Below are 18,548 nucleotides of genomic sequence, written 5' to 3'. Positions count from 1 at the left end.
CCTACTCACCCTCCAATAATGACTTTCACACCACCTTCTTCGTGAAGTCTTTAAGCAGTGGGCAGAGGAACAGAGTGAGCTTTTCTCCATCTTTTTGGCTTCCTCAGCTTTTCCCCCAAACAACTATAACAGTACTAAGTCATTATTTATTTAAATGCTTAGAAAATTATTATTATTTTGAGACGGGGTTTCTCTGTGTAGCTTTGTACACCAGGCTAGCCTCGAACTCACAGAAATCTGCTTATCTCTGCGTCCCAGGTGCTAAGATTAAAGGCGTGCACCACCACCTCCCAGCCAGAAAATTATTATTTTTTTTCAAGACAGGGCTTCTCTATGTAATAGGTCTGGCTCTCCTGAAACTCACTTTGTAGACCAGGCTGGCCTCTAACTCAGAGATTCACCTGTCTCTGCCTTCTGAGGGCTGGGATTAAAGGCGTGTGCCACCATGCCGGGCTATTTGTTTTATTTTTAATTATGTATAAATGTTATAGGTGTGTGTGTGTGTATGTGTGTGTGTGTGTGCAGATGAGTGCTGGTGTTAGCAGAGACCAGAGGCACTAAATACCCTAGAGCTGGAGTTACAGACAGTGTTAGCAATCTGAAGTGTGTGCTGGGTACGGAACTCAGGTCCTTTGGAAGAGCAGCCAGTGCTTTTAACCTCTGAGATGTCTCTCCAGCTCAAGACATTACTTGTTTACTTTTCTGCTGCCACTCTCGACTGAATTGCTTGAAAGCCAGGATCTCTGTCGTTTTATCTTCTTTACCCAGCACAGTGCTTGCCTATACTAGGTTTGTGGTTCAGTCAAAGAGCCGAGAAGCCAAACGATTCATCAAACGCTGCAGGTTGCACGAATCAGATTCCCAGACAATTCTAGGCCTGGTCCTCTACTTGGATTGAGCCATGCTGAGACCTCTCTCCCTTTCTCCCTCTTTGCCTTGTTTTGGCAGAACGGGAAAGGGACGAAAGTGGGAAGTGAGTGTTATTCCTCCAGGGCAGAGCTATAATTCACCTGCTCCGGCACCCAGAGGGTTACAGGGACCCAGGGGCGGAGCCAAGCCCGTGCCACCTGCTGCGGGGTGGGCTGGCGCATGCGCGCAGGCACCCGCTGGGCTACCTGCCGGGCGGGGCGGAGGAGGAGCGCTTGCGCTCTGGGCCTTTCCGCCGGGGTTGTGGGACGGGGGGACCAGGGGGAGAAGGGGGAGGAAGTCTCGCGGGGGCGGGGCGCGGCGGGGCGGGGCCGCGTGGGGAAGTTCTCGCGGGACCCTGCCTAGGAGCGGAAGCTAGGCTGCTGCTGCTTCAGCGATCGGGCGGCGGCGGCGGCGGCGGCAGTGCGAGCGCGGCTGACGCGGGGACGGTGGCCGGGGCAGCGGGAGCCGCCATCGGGGAGCAGCAGCGGGGTTGGCGGCCGCGGGCAGCAGCGCAGGGTGGGCCGGGCTTGGACAACGGAGCGGACGGCTGCGCCACGGTGAGTGCAAGACAGCGGGCGGCAGGAGAGCGGGAGCTCCGTCGTCCGGGCGGCGCGGCGGGCTGCCCGGGCCCGGTCTGCTCGGGGATGCCGGCGAGGGCCGCTCGCGGGCCGGGGAGGGCTCGGACCCGAGCTCAGTGGCTGCGCCGCCGTCTCCTCGTTTCCCCTTTTGGGGCGCTTCCTTCCTGGTGCCGGTCTTCCTCCCGCTTGCGGCAGAGACCCGGTGAGGGCTCGTGCTGCGGCCGCCCGCCTTGGCACGGGGTGGGGGGGGAGCCCGGAGCTTGGAGCAGCCGAGGGGCGCGGGGTGCTGTTCCGAGTCAGGCTGCCCCGAGCCCGGGAGGCGGGGGGGACTCGGTGCCGGCTGCTAACGTGGTGATTGATGCTCCTTTGACCCGCAGAGCAACCACGTCACCATCTCTGGGCATCTTGCGGCCGAATTGTGTGCGGGAATCCACCGTGTGTGAGGACGACTGTTGCCCGCACCCGTCCACGGGTCTTTGTCAGAGCTTTGGGCGCGTCGTTTTTAGAACGACTTGAAAAATACTTGTTGGGGGGGGGGGAGGCAGCAGCCGCCGCAGCTGACGGGAATGCCGGGAGGAAGGATCTCAGCGAGAGAGCCCCGCTGGCTCCTGCCCGTTTGCAACGCTCCGTGTGAGCTGGAGTTCGTTTAGAAAGTGGATTTTAGGCTGTCTTCCGATGCAGTCGCAGTGCAGTTTGCAGAGGAGCCGGAGCTCGCTCAGGGTCCGTCTTCTGGCTCTATTGACACTCAGAAGGGGCTGGAGAGATTGGCTTTATTTTGACTTCCGCACCCCTCTTCACTTTGTTCTCCGGTTCTTCTCAGCCTCCTTTCCACTCCATTTATAACGCTAGTCATTGACCCCTCCACCCTCCCTTTAAAAATAAGCTACTTCCCCTTCTTGCTGTTCCTCCGCTATAATTTTCGAAGTTTCTGCCCGTTTTGGCTCTGCTAATTTTCCCCGTCGTCCCAAGATGCCTTTTTCTTTTTTTCGGGAAGATACCTTTCCCCCTGTTTTCATTCCTTATAGCGTCCACTGTATTCTTCAGCCAGAAGAGCTGTTAGCGCATCATGGGGGCGGGAGGGGGGGTTAAGTTCTCTCCTGGGAACTGGGAGACTCAAAGGACTTAATTCATTCCAAAGAGCCACCAGATCACAAGTGGATTTTGCCTGTTTGCGTTTATCATTTGTATTTAGTGTCTTCTTCACAGATCATGGGCTTTAGCCTAGTATTTTCTTTCTCTCTCCTTCCTGTGCCTTTTCCCTGTTGAGGAATATTGAGAAATTTGGGGCTAAATGACTCCTTTTTGAGTTTTTAGTATGACTAACAGCTAATTGTCAAATGAAAATCAGCTGTGGATTTTATGAATTAAGATAGCTTGAAAAACATAAAGGAACAGAACTTTGGAAATGTGTGAATGAAAGCCTACCTATTCTAACTACTGATCCTTACCAGGCTTTTTAAATTGATTTATTTTATTTTTGTGTGGGTGAGTGTATTTTGCCTGCATGTATGTACCGGCACCATGTGTATGCTTGGTGCCCTCAGAGGCTAAAAGAGGGCAATACCCTGGAACTGGAGTTACAGAGGCTGTGAGCTGCCCTGTGGGTGCTGGGAATTGAACCCTGGTCCTCTGGAAGAGCAGCCAGTGCTCTTATCAGCTTGAGCTGTTACCTCTTTAGCCCATCTCTCCAGGTCAGTTGTTGGGTGTTGGTCACACTGAGATGGTTCTTTAGTGATCTGTTATGTCACATGTCAGCAGCATTACATAGACTTAGGAGATGTGACTACAGCACAGAGCCACCATGCTCTCCCCACAGAAGTTAGGACATACCGAGGAGCTTTACCAGTAATTATTGAGATTTGTTTTTGTGTTTGCCAAAGTTGGTTTTTCCCAGAGTTGTGCCAAGTTGAATATGTATCATTTTTATATTGTTCAGGCATAGTGCATTTTCTGGAATGCAAATTTTAAAACTTGCTTAAGATTCCAGTCAGTTTTTAGCAGTGAGTCTTAAAATTTGTATGCATAAACAATACCCGACAATAAATTAACTGGAATTTTTTAAAAATTCAGCTACTGTTTTGAGACGAGGTCTTGATTTATATATAGTCCAGGCTGGCCTCAAACCTCTTATTTATTTACTTGTTTAGTTACTTACTTTAAGGCAAGGACTCCCTATGTAGTCCTGACTGTCCCAGCACTTTCTATGTATACCAGGCTGACCTCAGACTCACAGAGATCCTCCTGCCTCTGCTTCTCATGTGCAGGGACTAAAGGAGGGCACCAGTATGCAAATATGCGTAGCCCTGCTTCAAACTTTGAATCATCCTGCTTCAGCCTTCACCCAGGGCTAGAAATTTAGGCTTATGCTACCATACTTGGTAGGGGTTTTTTGTTTTTTTTTTTAAATTAGGCTATGGTAGAACTCCAGCAGTGTAGTGTAATGTAAATTGAAACATTTTTGTAGGAAGCAAATAACTCAAAATAGCTGCAGGAAGTCCCTAAAACTGACCAGATTCACCAGGCGTCTCCTGCTGGATAAGCAATGAAAACTGAGGAGAAACCAAGTTGCAAAGAAGAAGCTTTAGACCAGACCAGCTGCCTGGAAGAAGCAAAAGCCAGGCAAGTTGCCGGAAGAGGGCTAGACAGAGTCGCTTGGAAAGGACTCCAGCCTATGGAGCTGCCTCCGGCAGTGCCGTGTGCTCCAGGTTTCCTAGCCTTCGTGAGCTGTCACTCATGCTGGGGTGGGATCTGGTGATGCAGCTGCCTTTGAGTCATTTCTGCTCCTGTAACTCCTCACCCATATTCCTGTAACTGACTCCAGTAGAACTCATCGGTTCACCAAGTTGGTGGCTTCCATACTTTGGTCTGTTGTGGGCCCTCTATCTGGGGAGAGTAGACGTGTGTTATGCCCTCCCCAGGAAAAGTTTGGTTACACATCGAGCTAGGCACCCTGTAACAGATTAGTTCTTGAGTGGGCTGATTTAAAACAATTGGTTTTTAGGTTTGCGTACAAATACTTGGATTAGGAGAAGACATTCCCCATTAGGAGGACCTCTCACTCTGGTGGAGTCACCCCCCCCTAGCAATTCAGCACTTGTTCCGTTTCCTTCTGGTGCAGGGGACTGATGCTGGGACTTTGCATGTGGGAGAGAAACGCTGTGCTATGCTTCAAACGCTGGACTAATTCTCTCGATTTTAATTTATTTATCAGTTCATCTGTTGCAAGCAGGCTAGCCTCAAGCACATTATGTAGCTGGAGATGACCTTGAATTTCTGATCCTCTTCTACTTCCAAAGTGTTTTGGGGTTATAGATGTAAGCTGCCACACCCCATTTGTATGGTGTTGGGGATGAAACTCAGGGCTTGTGCATGCTAGCCAAGCACTCTACCAATGTGGGCACATTTCCAGTCCCCCCCCGTAGTTAGTCTTACATATGCAATGTTAAGAATGATGGGGGGGGGCTGGAGAGATGGCTTAGCAGTTAAGAGCACTTGAGAGCTCTTCCAGAGGACCCAGGTTCGATTCCCAGCACCCACATGGCAGCCTACAGTTGTCAGTAACTCGTGTTCCAGGGGATCTGATGCCTTAATATAGACATACCTACAGGCAAAGGACCAACACATATAAAATAAATAAATGATTAAAGACTGATGTGAGGTGATTTAACTTTAAAACACGCATGTCTTCCCTGGGGCTGTGGTGGCGAGAGCCTAGCACACAGAGCGTGCTAAGGAGTGCTTTCCCTGAGTGTGTTTTGTGACAGGGCCCCTGTAGCCCAGCTTGCCCTCAGACTTGCTGTGTAGCTTACACGAGACTGGACTCTCCTCCCAAGTGCTGAGATTACAGGCATACGCCATGTGAACCCACAGCCTGAGTATGATAGGCAGGGCTTAGCTGATTAGCATTGTCATAGCCCCTAGGCTCAGCCCAGTTTGTGATTAATAAGACTGTTAATGGGCCTGAGTTCATATGTGTGGGTACTAGTTCAGACTTACCATCACATGTAGACTCAGAGTTGAACAGGGACCCATCATACTATTTTTTTTAAGATTCATTTTTATTTATTATGTATACAGTGTTCTGCCTGCATGTATGCCTGCAGGCCAGAAGAGGGCACTGGATCTCATTATGGGTGGTTGTAAGCCACCATGTGGTTGCTGAGAATTGAACTCAGGACCTCTGGAAGAACAGTCAGTGCTCTTAACCCCTGAGCCATCTCTCCAGCCCCCAGAATGCTATTCTTAATCATCCAAATGTTTTTATTAGATAGATACTGCTATTAGTCTTATATTCCAGTTGAGGGCACTAGGATTTTGAAAATGTAAGTTGCTTCTCTAGTGTCATTTTATTTGCAAATGCTGAAGGACTGGTTGCACCCAGGCCTTATACCAGAGCATCTGTAAGGCCTTCGGTTTACATTCCCAGTGCAAAGAAACAATGCTTACTGGAAGAACGAGGGTGCTACACAGAAAGTAATAGTATTCTGTTACCTACTGATGGAGAGAACAGTTGTTAGCCAAGCAGTTTTAGACATATACTCATGTATTATATTGCTTTACACAATTTGCAGGAAGTATTACTGGAGGAGGTGTTGGGATATGGCCTTGATATGTAGCCTTGGCTGGCTTGATGTGTAGCTTCAAATTTTTAGCAATCCTCCTGCCTCAGCCTCTGAGTGCCTGTATTTTGCAGTTTTTAAAACTTGAAAATATGTCTTGCTACCTCTGTAGAAGATCTCCCTTGATAACTAGAGAATACTGATTGATGGGTGTGGACTTTGCTCTATACTTGTCACTTTTAGTAATAAAAAATCTGGGAAGTGCCGGGCGGTGGTGGCGCACGCCTTTAATCCCAGCACTCGGAAGGCAGAGGCAGGCGGATCTCTGTGAGTTCGAGGCCAGGCTGGACCGACAGCCTCCAAAACAATACAGAGAAACCCTGTCTCGTAAAACCAAAAAAAAAAAAAAAAAATCTGGGAAGTAGATGCTAATGGTTTATATGTCAGCTGCCATGTCTAGCAGATAGTAACTCCTCAGTGTTGCTTCAGTAGACTTTTTTTTTTTTTTTGGTTTTTGGAGACAGGGTTTCTCTGTGGCTTTGGAGGCTGTCCTGGAACTCGCTTAGTAGTACAGGCTGGTCTCGAACTCACAGAGATCCGCCTGCCTTTGCCTCCCGAGTGCTGGGATTAAAGGCGTGCGCCACCAACGCCCGGCTTCAGTAGACTTTTAAAGAGTCAAAAATATTGCAGATTGGATAGTATATATCTTTAAAAAAATTCCATCAGTAAGCACGCAAAAGAAGTCCTTTTAAAGATTTATTTTTATTCGTGTGTGTGTGTGTGTGTGTGTGCGTGCGTGCGTGCGTGCGTGCCAAATGTGTGCCAAGTGTGTGTAAGAGGCTAGAAAAGGTGTCACTTCCCCTGGAAGTGGAGTTCCATGTGGGTCTGGGAATTGAACGACTTTGTCTTAGGAAGAAAATACACATGTATGTCTAACACTTGTGAAAGTTAAAACTATTCAAGTAATCACTTAACAGAAAACCAAATGAGAGGCCATTGTGATACTTAGCAGGTAAATGTGCTTGCTACCAAGTCTGGTGACTGAGTTCTGTCCCTGGAACCTACTTGGTGGAAGGAGAGAACTGACTCCCAAAAGTCTCAACATGTAGGTAGGCACACATGTGTGTACAACACATGAATAGATGCATGTGAGAAAATCTAATCAATACCTCCATGTCTGTAGCAAATGAACTAAGCAGATTAGTTATTCATAACAAAAGAATCCAACCTTCCACTAAAGACAGCAACAAGGCCGGGCAGTGGTGGCGCACGCCTTTAATCCCAGCACTCGGGAGGCAGAGGCAGGCGGATCTCTGTGAGTTCGAGGCCGGGCTGGACCGATAGCCTCTGAAACAATACAGAGAAACTCTGTCTCGTAAAAACCAAAAAAAAAAAAAAAAAGACAGCAACAAAGCTATGTACTGTGCTATACACAGCACTATTGGTTGTTGTGTTTTGGTTTTTCGAGACAGGGTTTCTCTGTATTGTTTTGGATGCTGTCCTGGAACTCGCTCGGTAGACCAGGCTGGTCTTCGAACTCACAGAGATCCTCCTGCCTCTGCCTCCTGAGTGCTGGGATTAAAGGTGTGTGCCACCCAGCTTATACACAACACTATTAAAGGGAAGAGATCTGAAGACAGACACCTGTACGATGATTTACACCCCCCCACACACACACACACTGCTTGGTGACTGAACCAGGGTTCGATTGTGGTAAGCACATGTTTTCCCACTGGGCTTTCTCTCCAGCTCCTACCAGAGTTTATGCTGCTGTTCTCCCCAAGAAAATGAAGTGGCAGGGTACATTAGCAGTTCCTAATGAGAGCAGCACACATCTCCAGAGCCCATCACACGCAGTAAAGTCTAAGAAAATACAGTTTTAATTGTTGAAGTGATAGGGGAATTGTATCTGAAAATGAGCTTAAAGGATTTGATAAAATTCTATTCTCTCTCTAATTCTCCCTTCCTCCCTCTCTCTCCATGCCATTAGACCAGCATGGCTTAATGTTGAGTCTTCATGGTCTGGAGAGGCAGGAGAAATACCACTCATTCAAGTAATGACCCTATCAGTTACACCTGTAATACTAAACAAGACCCAGTTTTCTGACCAGAAAAGTGGGATAATAGCTGCCTTCTAAGATAAACTGAGCAGTAAATCAGATTTTGTGCATGTGTGTGGTGCGTGTGCATGTGTAGTGCTTTGGATAGATCCTGACAAAGTCACTGGAAATTAAAACAAAACATAAATGCAAATCAAAGCAGTGAGGTGCCAGGCTGGAGAGATGGCTGGGAAGTCTGAAGCATTTGTTCATCTCCCCGGGACCTGTGTTTGGATCTCAACACTCAAGCGGGACAGCTTACAGACTGCCTTTAATTTCAGCTCTTGGGTACCCAGCGCCTGTGGACACAGGTGCACTTGAAGCCAAATACCCATTCTTACTTAGCAATGGTAATGTCGGTTAATCCATCAAATAACTGCAGAGGATACTGGGAATTTGAGGACCCTGGGGCTAACCTTTGTGTTTTTAATACTTTTATATCTGTACCACATAGAGTAGCCCATGTGAGGCCATGAAGAGCAGGCAGCAATGGGCTCATCAGGGCGGTGGCCTTCAGACTTTACTGAGGACTTCCACCCGGGGCTCTCTCCCCGGCAGCACCCATGTCAGCCGTCTAATATCCCCAGCTGGTCTGCTTAGCCCATTTGCAACTGTATGCTTGATTAATGTTCCAGATGTGAACTGTAGGACAAAAGAATAATAATCACCCATGCCCCTCTAAGTGAGCTGCTAGGTAGTAATTATCCAAGATAGGTGCCACTATAAATAATCTGCCTTGTATGGGAACGGTGACTGCAAATGAGAATGGGGCTTCATTTTCACTTAGGTATGCAGAGTAAGGTTATGTCCCCTGCTCATGGCCACACTGTCCCAGGTCACTGTCACCTACAGAATGCTACTTACTCATGGGGGGCTCTCCTGACTGAGGGAAGCTGGGTTTGGACAATCTGGCACCAGCTTGCACTTAACCTGTCCCCAGTGAAGATACTTGAGGTGGGGACTTGCGGTCTCAACACCCCGGGGGGCCAACCAGGAGAATCACCTCAAAATCTTGGCCACCCTGGTGTGTGTATGTATTAGGAAGTTCCAGGTCTGCCGTAACTCTGGTGTGAAGCCCTGCCTTCCTCTGCCCCAAATATAACTTGGTAGCTCAGATTTGCTGAAAGGGATTACTTTTAAATATAAATTACAACTTCAACTCTGCTCTTTAGAAGTAAAGTAGATGCCTGAATGTTAAACCTGGATCACCTTTTTCAAGGACTGGCGACAGGGTATCTGGTGCAAGAGCCGACTTCCCCCTCCGATGACCAAATGACAGTTGGGCATGGACGAGGCTGGTGCTCCTGCCCTTATGTCGGTGGCTAAAAAGCATTCTAGGCTCTCTCACCTCTTCTTGAACAGGTCAGGGCTTAGTTTCAATAAAGAGTAGAGCCGCTCAAGACAAGTCCCGCATGGCTTCCGACGGGGAGTGGGAGCGCCCTGGGTCTCAGGACATCAGTAGGGGTGAGGGGGGACACGAGTAAGCACCTCCAGAGCCTGGCTTTGCCCAGACTGCCTTGGGCGCTGGAGAAGGCTGTGAAGGGGTGTTCAGGGGAAAGGCTGGCACTGACGCCGGCTCCTGAGCTTACACCCTGCGGGAAGGAAGAGGAAGTGTATTCGGGAATAGCTTAAGCAGCTGCCGCTATTGGCCGCTGGGCCTGTCAGTCGCCTGGGGCTGAGGCTGAAAAGAGGAAGAAGGAGAGCTGTTGCCTGGAAGGGAGGAGGAGGGGGCTGAGCCCAGCGGAGCCAGGGGGCGTGGGGGCTGGGAGTGCAGGCCAATTGGCAGGGCGGGGCAGCCTTCGATCTGGCCACTTCTCTTAATCATCGCTCTTCTGATTCAGGGCGGCATTGTGTGTCCCAGTGTGCAAGAATAGCCCCAGAATCGGAAAGGCTGAACCCAGAGCTCTTCAGCAGGGAAGATTCCCTTCCCCCCTGCTTCAGGCTGCTGAGCACTGAGCGTCGCTCAGAATGGAAGCCATCGCCAAATATGACTTCAAAGCTACTGCTGACGATGAGCTGAGCTTCAAAAGGGGGGACATCCTTAAGGTGAGTGCTGATGTGGTCGCCTCTCGTGCCTGGCTGCCTCCCCTCACCCTGGTGACACAAAGAAGCGGTCCTTGCGCTTCCCTCGGTGCCCACAACTAACATTTGTCACCAGGTTTGATCGGACAGCTTGCAGTAGATGCCGTGTGGATTATTAAATGTGGTATCAGAGAGTTGGTGTCCTGTGTGCTACTTAACTGCCTTTGTGTGATGTCTGTTTGTTGATACAGGGCAAGTCTGAAGGGATATGAGTGATGACTCTACCTTGTGAAGTTGTATTTAAAAAAAAAAAACCCACAAGGAATTTTTAAAAGTCCTAGACATGAATTATTTATGTAAAAGCATTCCTCTAGTCTTACTATGCACAACCAGGAGACTCTGCATTTTGTGATGTGATCCTAGTAGATTTGAAGTTGCTTAGGGAGAGGATGGGAGGATATGCCCAACGCCACTGAAGAGTTCAATGCTTTTTATTTCTGAAAAACACCAGTGGAGTTCTACAAAATAGTGTTTGACTTGTCTTTGTACAAGTCAGATTTTGGCTTTCTTTAGAGGAACTTGAGCAATTACTGCACATTAAAATCTAATTGCACAAAAAATGGATATGGATTAGAAGTGAGCCACTTCACAGTTTGCAGTTTTGAACTCTGCTATGCCATGGACATTGGCTCCCCACCTGGCACATGGTAATTTACCCAGTTGGCTGGAGCAGTTTGCCCTACTGGATATCACTTTTCTTTACAGGGGCAAGTGTTGTCTAAGAGTGTGTAGACTTTAAGTGGGGAAAATGGAAGCTTAATATTTTGAGTGCTGCCTGTGTCTCAAGTTTTGATACTCCTTCCTCAGAGCTTCAGTCTAGATTGTTGGGATTTGCCAGCTTTTTTTTTCTGTCCGAATGATACTGTTTGATTTTATAGAAGAAGAAAGTGAAAACATGATTTATAGGAAGAACTATGAATACTCATTATATGAACCTGTCAATAGTTAACATTTGCTCTCAGTGCTCAAAGTGAGGGAATGTTACTGTGTGACAAAACTTTCTGAGGAGACACTACAACACACACACACACACACACACACACACACACACACACACACACACACGTCTACTCAGCCCAGATAGGGATCCCCCAAGAGACTAAAGTATGGATGTCACCAAAGTTCAGCTTGGTAAACCAGTAAGTTTTATTGGGTTACTTACAGGAGCAGAGATGACTCAGAGACAGCTGCATCACTCAGTCTCACCCCAGCCTGTGACATTTCACAAAAGCCGGGAAACCTGGAGCACACTGGACAGCCTGCAGGCAGCCCAAGCTCCGCTGGCTTCTGCGTCCACCTGGCAGCTGGTCTGTTCTCAGTTGCGCAGGCTTTCTTTCTCCCCTGAGCCTGTCCTTGAAGCGCAGCTTCCTGAGAAGGAGCCACTCAGCTTTGACTGCTTATTCTGGCAGGGAGGGGCCTAGTGAATCTGCTCAGTTTCAGGGACTTCCTGCAGCTATTTTGAGTTGTTCACCTTCCTGCTTAAAGAGCTTCCCTGGCAATAGGATGTTTCAGTCTCAGGAAACTGTTACACTTTTTCCACATCAAGGAGCTGGGCTCTGAAACTGTTACACAGATATCAGGGAGAGTGGCTGTGGAGTTCCCACATGCTGGTTAGAAATGTGAATTGCTCTTAGGTGGTGCTGAGGGCTGCTCTGAAGGTAGAAACCTGTGTTGTGACACAGAGCTCCTTGAGAGTTTCCGAATTTGAGAGATGGACAGAAGCAGCCCTGGCCTTAGAGCACTTTGCTGGTTTCTTAGAGGGCTAGAACTGGGAGAGAGAATTTCTGCTGCTAAATGACTGTGTGCTATTGGTACAGAGGTCACTTGCTCTGTGGTTACTGTGTACAGTAGATAATCCATTTATGCTATCTCATAATGAGGCTGGTTACTTAGGCACTCAACATTTGCAGCCTATAGAAAACCCTTAACCTCAGAGAAACCCTGTCTCGTAAAAACCAAAACCAAAACCAAAAAAAAAAAAAAAACCAAACAAACAAAAAAAGAAAACCCTTAACCAGGTTTTTTGTTTGTTTTATTTGGTTTGATTATTTGCAGACAAAGTCTTTTTTTTTTTTTTTTTTTAAGCCCAGGCTTGCTTGGAACTCACTATGTAGCCCAAGATTATTGGTGAGTTCCACCTGTAATCTGCCTGACACTGGTTTTTTTTTTTTTTTTAAAGATTTATTTATCACATATACAATGTTCTGCCTACATGCCAGAAGAGGGCACCAGATTGAATTGTAGATGGCTGTGAGCCACCATGTAGTTGCTGGGAATTGAACTCAGAAACCCTGGAAGAGCAGTCAGTGCTCTTAACCTCTGAGCCATCTCTCCAGCCCCTGTCACTGGTTTTTTATTGTTTATCTTGTTTTCTGAATGCACAGACTTCCCATTTAACTTAGCCTAGTAACTTGCAGGGCTTGGCAGCTGGCGCTCTTCTTGGCGGTGCATCCCATTGCGTGTTAACACCGCACCAGCACATGAGAGCAAAGCCAGGGCTCTAAGCAGCTCCACTCCCTATACCTAGACCATCAATGTTTGACAAGTCTCTCATGTCCTCCTAGGAAGTTTTACGATGAGGAAGGCGAGTCACAGTGTCCCACTCGCTTTACCCTTCTGCTGGGGAGAGAAACCCCTCCCTGCACTTGAGTCTTTCCACGCTGAGAGATGACTGGGATGAGAAGTCATGATGCCATTATTGCTTTCGAACAGTGACCATTAGCTGTTTGTTAGGAATCTTGTGGCTTTACCTCAAAAAATGAGAGTGAGTATGAATATGTGTGTGTTGACACAGTGGTTGCCCTTTGTCTCATAGTCTGAATCAGCTTTATGAAGAGGAGGGACGTATTCTGTGTTAAGAACTGTTAGTAAAACAAACAAGCAGTTTTCTTCCTTTCTTTGGGGAGTAAGCCTAAGTCACCACTCACTTTGGTCTCATTTGATAGTTCTGGTCTCCTAAAAGGGGCTAGAGTGACACAAAACATTTAAACTTTGACTGAAACAGGAAGATATTTGTCATCTCCATTTTTCCCCCTCTTGTTTTATCTCTTGTTTCTCTGCTCATTCTGAGGTGATATCTGTGTTGCCCATGCTGGTTTCAAATTCACCTGCTTTTGTTACTTGTCCTTACCTAAGATTGTGTTTTGCTTGGAGAGAAGGGTTACCAGGTCTTAAGGAAAAAACAAAACAAAAACACTTTTCCTGCAAGCTTCAGGCCTTTGCATGGTTGAAATGCACTTAGTTCCCCATCTTTGTGGTAGAGGCTTGGAATGGGCCCGAGAAAGGGCTTAGGGCTGTAGCTCAGTGGTACAGCACATGCCATGCATGCAAAAAACCCTTCATATTTTTAGCCCTAGTCATATAAAACTGCCATGTTGAGGTGCTTGTGTACGTACTTCAGATCCTGCTGTGTGGGGATCCAGAGGCCACTTCCCAGCCCACAGACCTTTGTGATTCTATTAGAGCTGGTCGCTTGCCTTCTTCAGTTCTGGAGGGACCAGTCCTCCAGGTGCCCTCTGGCTCACTACCTTTGCTGTCCTGGACTGCCTGAGAAATAGGTCTTGGGTTCACTTTCTGCCCCCTTAGCATCCGCCTGTCTCTGCTGCTTGGCTTATTCAGTGTTGTCCTTACTGAGCGTGCCTTGAACCAGACTCTGAGCGTTGCCTTGACTGTTAGGAGAAGACAAAGCTACACTTTCTGTCTTGAACAACTGAAAGAAGAGCACATCACTGTGCTGGGGGCTCCAGGTTTAGGAGAGGAAAGGCCCTTCTGAAGCCCCTTAACTTAGACTTTTTTTATATTTATTTATTTTATGGGGAAATGGGGAATTTCCGTCTTTATTGTGTGATCTAAGTACCTGTGTACGTATTGGCTATTAGGAATGGAGGAGGAAGCTATGAGAGAAGCTAAAGGGAGAATCCTGGGCTCTCTACCTGGCATCTAATAGTGTCTGGATCTCCTTTCTATGTGGTGAGCACAGCCCAGTCTGCTTGGTTGATCTCATCACAGGTGCAAGGCCTACATTTCTGTGTATAAGTCTCAGTTTAGGTATTTGAGTAAAACATGTAAAGAAATAAAAAGTAGGGCTGTTTTAAGTGTTGGTATACTGCGCTACCACCGCCCGGCTGACATAACTTCTTTCTAGTTTGTTTTCTCTGAATAGCCCTGGCTGCCCTGGCACTTGCTCCTTAGACCAAGCTGGCCTCGAACTCCGAGAGATCTGTCTGTCCCTGCCTCTCAAATGCTGGGATCAGAGGTGTGTGATACTACCACCCGGCATGACATTAACGTCTTTATGGCTGAAAGACATTATTTTCCAGATTCTGTTATTGGATATCCATGTTGATTTCTTGACTTAGCTGTTGTGACTAGTGCTGTGGTAAACACTAATTCAAATACTTCTGATATTTGACTTGGAATCATAAGGAGAAACTACAGGAATTGGGGCAGCTCAATTTTTTTTTTCTTTTTTCTTTTTTAAGACAGGGTTTCTCTGTGTAGCCCTGGCTATCCTTGAACTCGCTCTGTAGATCAGGCTGGCTGAAGATGGAGTTTCTGTCCCACCTGGTCCTGCAGTCATTGGGTCCCAAATAAACACACAGAGAGCTTATATTATAAACTGTTTGGTCCATGGCTCGGGCTTCTTATTGGCTAGCTCTCTTAATTATTTACCCATTACTATTAATCTGTGTATTTTTATATGGCCTTATCATTCCAGAGAATGCCCGGCATCCTGTCTTCCCAGCAGCTACATGGCATCTCTCGAGGCTCCTCTCTGCTTTCCTTTTCCCAGATTCTCCTATTCTGGTAGCCCCACCTATACTTCCTGCCTGGCTACTGGCCAATCAGCATTTATTCATCAACCAATAAGAGAAACATATTCACAGCATATAGGACATCCCCCATGATCTCTTTTCTGTCTAAATAAAAAGGAAGATTTTAACTTTAACACAGTAAAATTATATATAACAAAACAGTTATCAAGCAAGAATTATAATTATAATATTTAGCCCACTAACATTTGGAAAAATTTGAAGCATTCTATCATCTATCCCATCTTTGCGGCTCTAAAGTTTTATATGTAACTATCTTTTATCATAACTAAGGAAAACCATAACCATAAGTATCTGTCTTCAACACCCTCAAAAACTTCAGAAGACAGTCACCCAGATTTCCTCTGCAATGTTGGGGCATTCATCTTCGGCCTATAGGCCTAGCATCTCTGACTTCTCAGGGAAGCAGGAAATTTGAAACTGTCCTGCCTGTATTGACATCTGGCCTTAAACTCAGAGAGATCTGATTGCCTTTGCCTCCTCCTGAGTGCTGGCGTGTGCCTCCACCACCCGGCCTCAGCTTAATTTTTGTTTGTTTGTTTGTTTTTTCGAGACAAGGTTTCTCTGTGGCTTTGGAGGCTGTCCTGGAACTAGCTCTTGTAGACCAGGCTGGTCTCGAACTCACAGAGATCCTCCCGCCTCTGCCTCCCGAGTGCTGGGACTAAAGGCGTGCGCCACCAACGCCCGGCTCAGCTTAATTTTTAAGGTAACAGTTTGTCGTTTAAGTTCTCTCGAAGCAAGTAGATTTATAGTCACTTTGTCAACTGAACTCGGAGTTTGCAAACCCGTGCTGAGAATGAACATTCGGGTTCCTAGGCATCTTGAGGAGCTGGGCTGGAGACCCACCTCCCTCCTGTGGGGAAGATTACCGAGGATGTGCACTGTTCCTCGGGGGCTTTGCTTACTGCCTCTCTGACAGTGGGTTGGAGTTACTGTTGAGCAGACACCACTTATGGAACTCTGCCTTGATGTCTCGACCTTAAGAACTTTTCCAGTGTTCTCTGGCACGAAGAACTGACACCATTAGTGCCATGAAGGACTGTGACACCATTAACTCCACCGTATGGGTGTATAAGTAGGCTCAGAAACTAAGCCCCTGGAGCTGTGAGCCACTCAACATAGGTACTGGAAACGAAACTCTGGCAGAGCAGTCTGTGCTCCTAAGTGCTGAGCCATCTCTCCAAACCCTGGTTTTAAATCTTTTAGGTTAAAGTGCACCATAGTCAGTGCTTGGTATCAAAACTTTGAGACCTTAAAAAAAAAAAAAACAAACTCAAATGACTGTTTGAGCAAATATGGCTCCGCTTGGCAGATACTCTTTGTTTTCACTATGTCCTGGATGAGGAATGAGAGACAGTTACAGTGTTTGTAAAGAGTTATGCTCCATAGCTTTGTCTACAGAATAAGTTCCAGGACACCCAAGGCTACACAGAGAAACCCTATCTCAAAGAACAAAACAGATTCCAGGCTAGACTCTGAATCTTAGCTTTTCTGCTAGCCAGTTGTGCTCTTGGACAGTTTGCTTAACAATTTTACATTTTGGTCCTCTCATCTGAAAAATGGGAATAATAATAATAATACCACCTGCCTTCCTAGGGCCACCAAAAAGTTTAATAGAGCTAACATGTTAGTGTGCTTAAAGCTGTGATTAACAAACACAGACTGCAATTGGCTAGCCACTGTTATTTTACTAATATGATTAAGGAGCATGAGCCATGTCAGGGAACTCCTAAGTCATATGCCTCTACCCACTAACCTGGTAAGAGTGTGTGTGCTGTTACCTCAAATTCAGGACTGCTAAACCCTGTCCCAGAGTTCCGATGAAACATGAATATTTGTTTGGTTTTAGTTTTGGTTTGTTTGAGACTGGGTCTGACTATGTAGCTCTTGCTGTCCTGGGTCTCTGGTGTAAATCAGGCTGGCCTTGAATTTATAAAGATTTGCCTGTGTCTGCCTCCCAAGTTCTGGGGTTAGAGGCGTGAGCCACCATGCCCACTTATTTTACCATATATTATTAGAAAAAAATCAGGAAACTCCAAATGCTGTATACATCCCTTCTAGTACTACTATTTCAGAAATGTCCTAAGCCTTACAGGCTGTTGAAATGACTCTGTGGGTAAAGACGTTTGCTTCCAAACCCAGTGAGCTGAGTTTCATCCCTGCAACCCACATAGTGGAAGGAGAGGATTGACACCTGAAAGTTGTCCTCTGACCTTCACCTGTGCACCTTGCTTGGCAAGGGTATGCATGTACTTGTGTGTGTGCAGGTGTGTGTGTGTGAGCACAAGTGAAAACACTAGCGTGAGCTGAAGACATAGCCCAGTGGCAAAGTCCACACATAACATACAGAGTCCTGGAGTTCCTCTTCAACACTGGGGAAACACAACCTTAATATGTGCTATTTCCTATATTTTACTAATTACTTTTAGTGGTTACATAATGTATAAAGGTAATGTTCTATAATTGACCTTCCTAGTTCCCTGTTGCTGGATTTCTTGATTGTTTCTATTAATAATTTAGTTCTTAGTCTCAAAGGGGACATTGGGTACTGTGTTGTCCTGCTGTCTTGACTCCTGAACTGATGTCACCTGCTTTAAGACAGTTACTGTGAGTGGCCGCATTTTTCAGCCAGAGTAAATGTCGCAGCACATCTCTCTTCTCCACTCTGAGTCCCTGGTCATCTGTGTTAGTTATTAAGAGTTTGACAGTGTTTGTGGACTGTGGTAACCAGACTGTGAACACTTCAGCGGCTTCGGTAGCTAAAACACTTGGTGTTTTCCTGAGGCACATTTTATTTTGTGCTCTTCTTTTTTTCTTCTTCTTCTTCTTTTTTTTTTTTTTCCCTTGAGACAGGGTTTCTCTGTGTTGCTTTGGAGGCTGTCCTGGATCTAGCTCTTGTAGATTAGGCTGGTCTCGAACTCACAGAGATCCACCTGCCTCTGCCTCCCGAGTGCTGGGATTAAAGGCGAGCGCCACCACCTCCCGGCTTTTGTGCCCTTCTGTTAATTTGCCTTTCTAGCTCTGTCATGAAGGTAATAAGTAATTATGACACTAGAGGAATTTGGCATGTGTTTCTAGATACATTGTACTTTGTTTTTGAGACTGGGCTTTGCTACATATACTTGGCTGGCCTGAACTTCTCATGTAGACCAGGGTGGCCACAACTCAGAGAGATCTGCCTCTGCCCTAACTAAAGATGTGCACCACCAGTGCTGATTGCATGAGATAGTTTAGTTCAGTTTTCCTTCTTGCAACCAAATGAATGTCTTCTAGACAGATTCCTAAGCACACCTAGAAAAAGATGGAAAAACAAACTAGGTTTGTTTAGTTTATGTTACAGGTGTGCTTTAAAGTTACGCTGTGCTGGGGGTTTGAAAGAAGGCAGAATAAGGTATTAAAGCCTCACTGGCGAGCGCGCATGTTTCCAGTAGTCTGCATGCTGGGTGAGTTGCGGAGAACTTTTACTGTCTGGCCATCGGTTTAACAGTA

The 18,548-nt window shown here is 46.7% G+C and overlaps 1 protein-coding gene across 1 annotated transcript in view; it reads left to right on the top strand.

The window, feature by feature from the left end:
- Positions 1-1,309: 1,309 nt before the first annotated feature.
- Grb2 (growth factor receptor bound protein 2) overlaps positions 1,310-18,548 on the top strand; it is a 58,634-nt gene continuing 41,395 nt past the window's right edge. The window contains exons 1-2 of the mRNA XM_005069919.4: positions 1,310-1,466; positions 9,987-10,191. Coding sequence (XP_005069976.1) covers positions 10,114-10,191 — 78 coding nt within the window. The 5' untranslated portion in view covers positions 1,310-1,466; positions 9,987-10,113. The remainder of the gene's footprint in view (positions 1,467-9,986; positions 10,192-18,548) is intronic.

The sequence above is a fragment of the Mesocricetus auratus genome, unplaced genomic scaffold (genome assembly GCF_017639785.1).
Source record: "Mesocricetus auratus isolate SY011 unplaced genomic scaffold, BCM_Maur_2.0 Super-Scaffold_100007, whole genome shotgun sequence".
Lineage (NCBI taxonomy): Eukaryota > Metazoa > Chordata > Mammalia > Rodentia > Cricetidae > Mesocricetus > Mesocricetus auratus.
The sequence above is the reverse complement of the archived record's forward strand: the minus strand, read 5'-3'. Positions and strand labels throughout refer to the sequence as shown.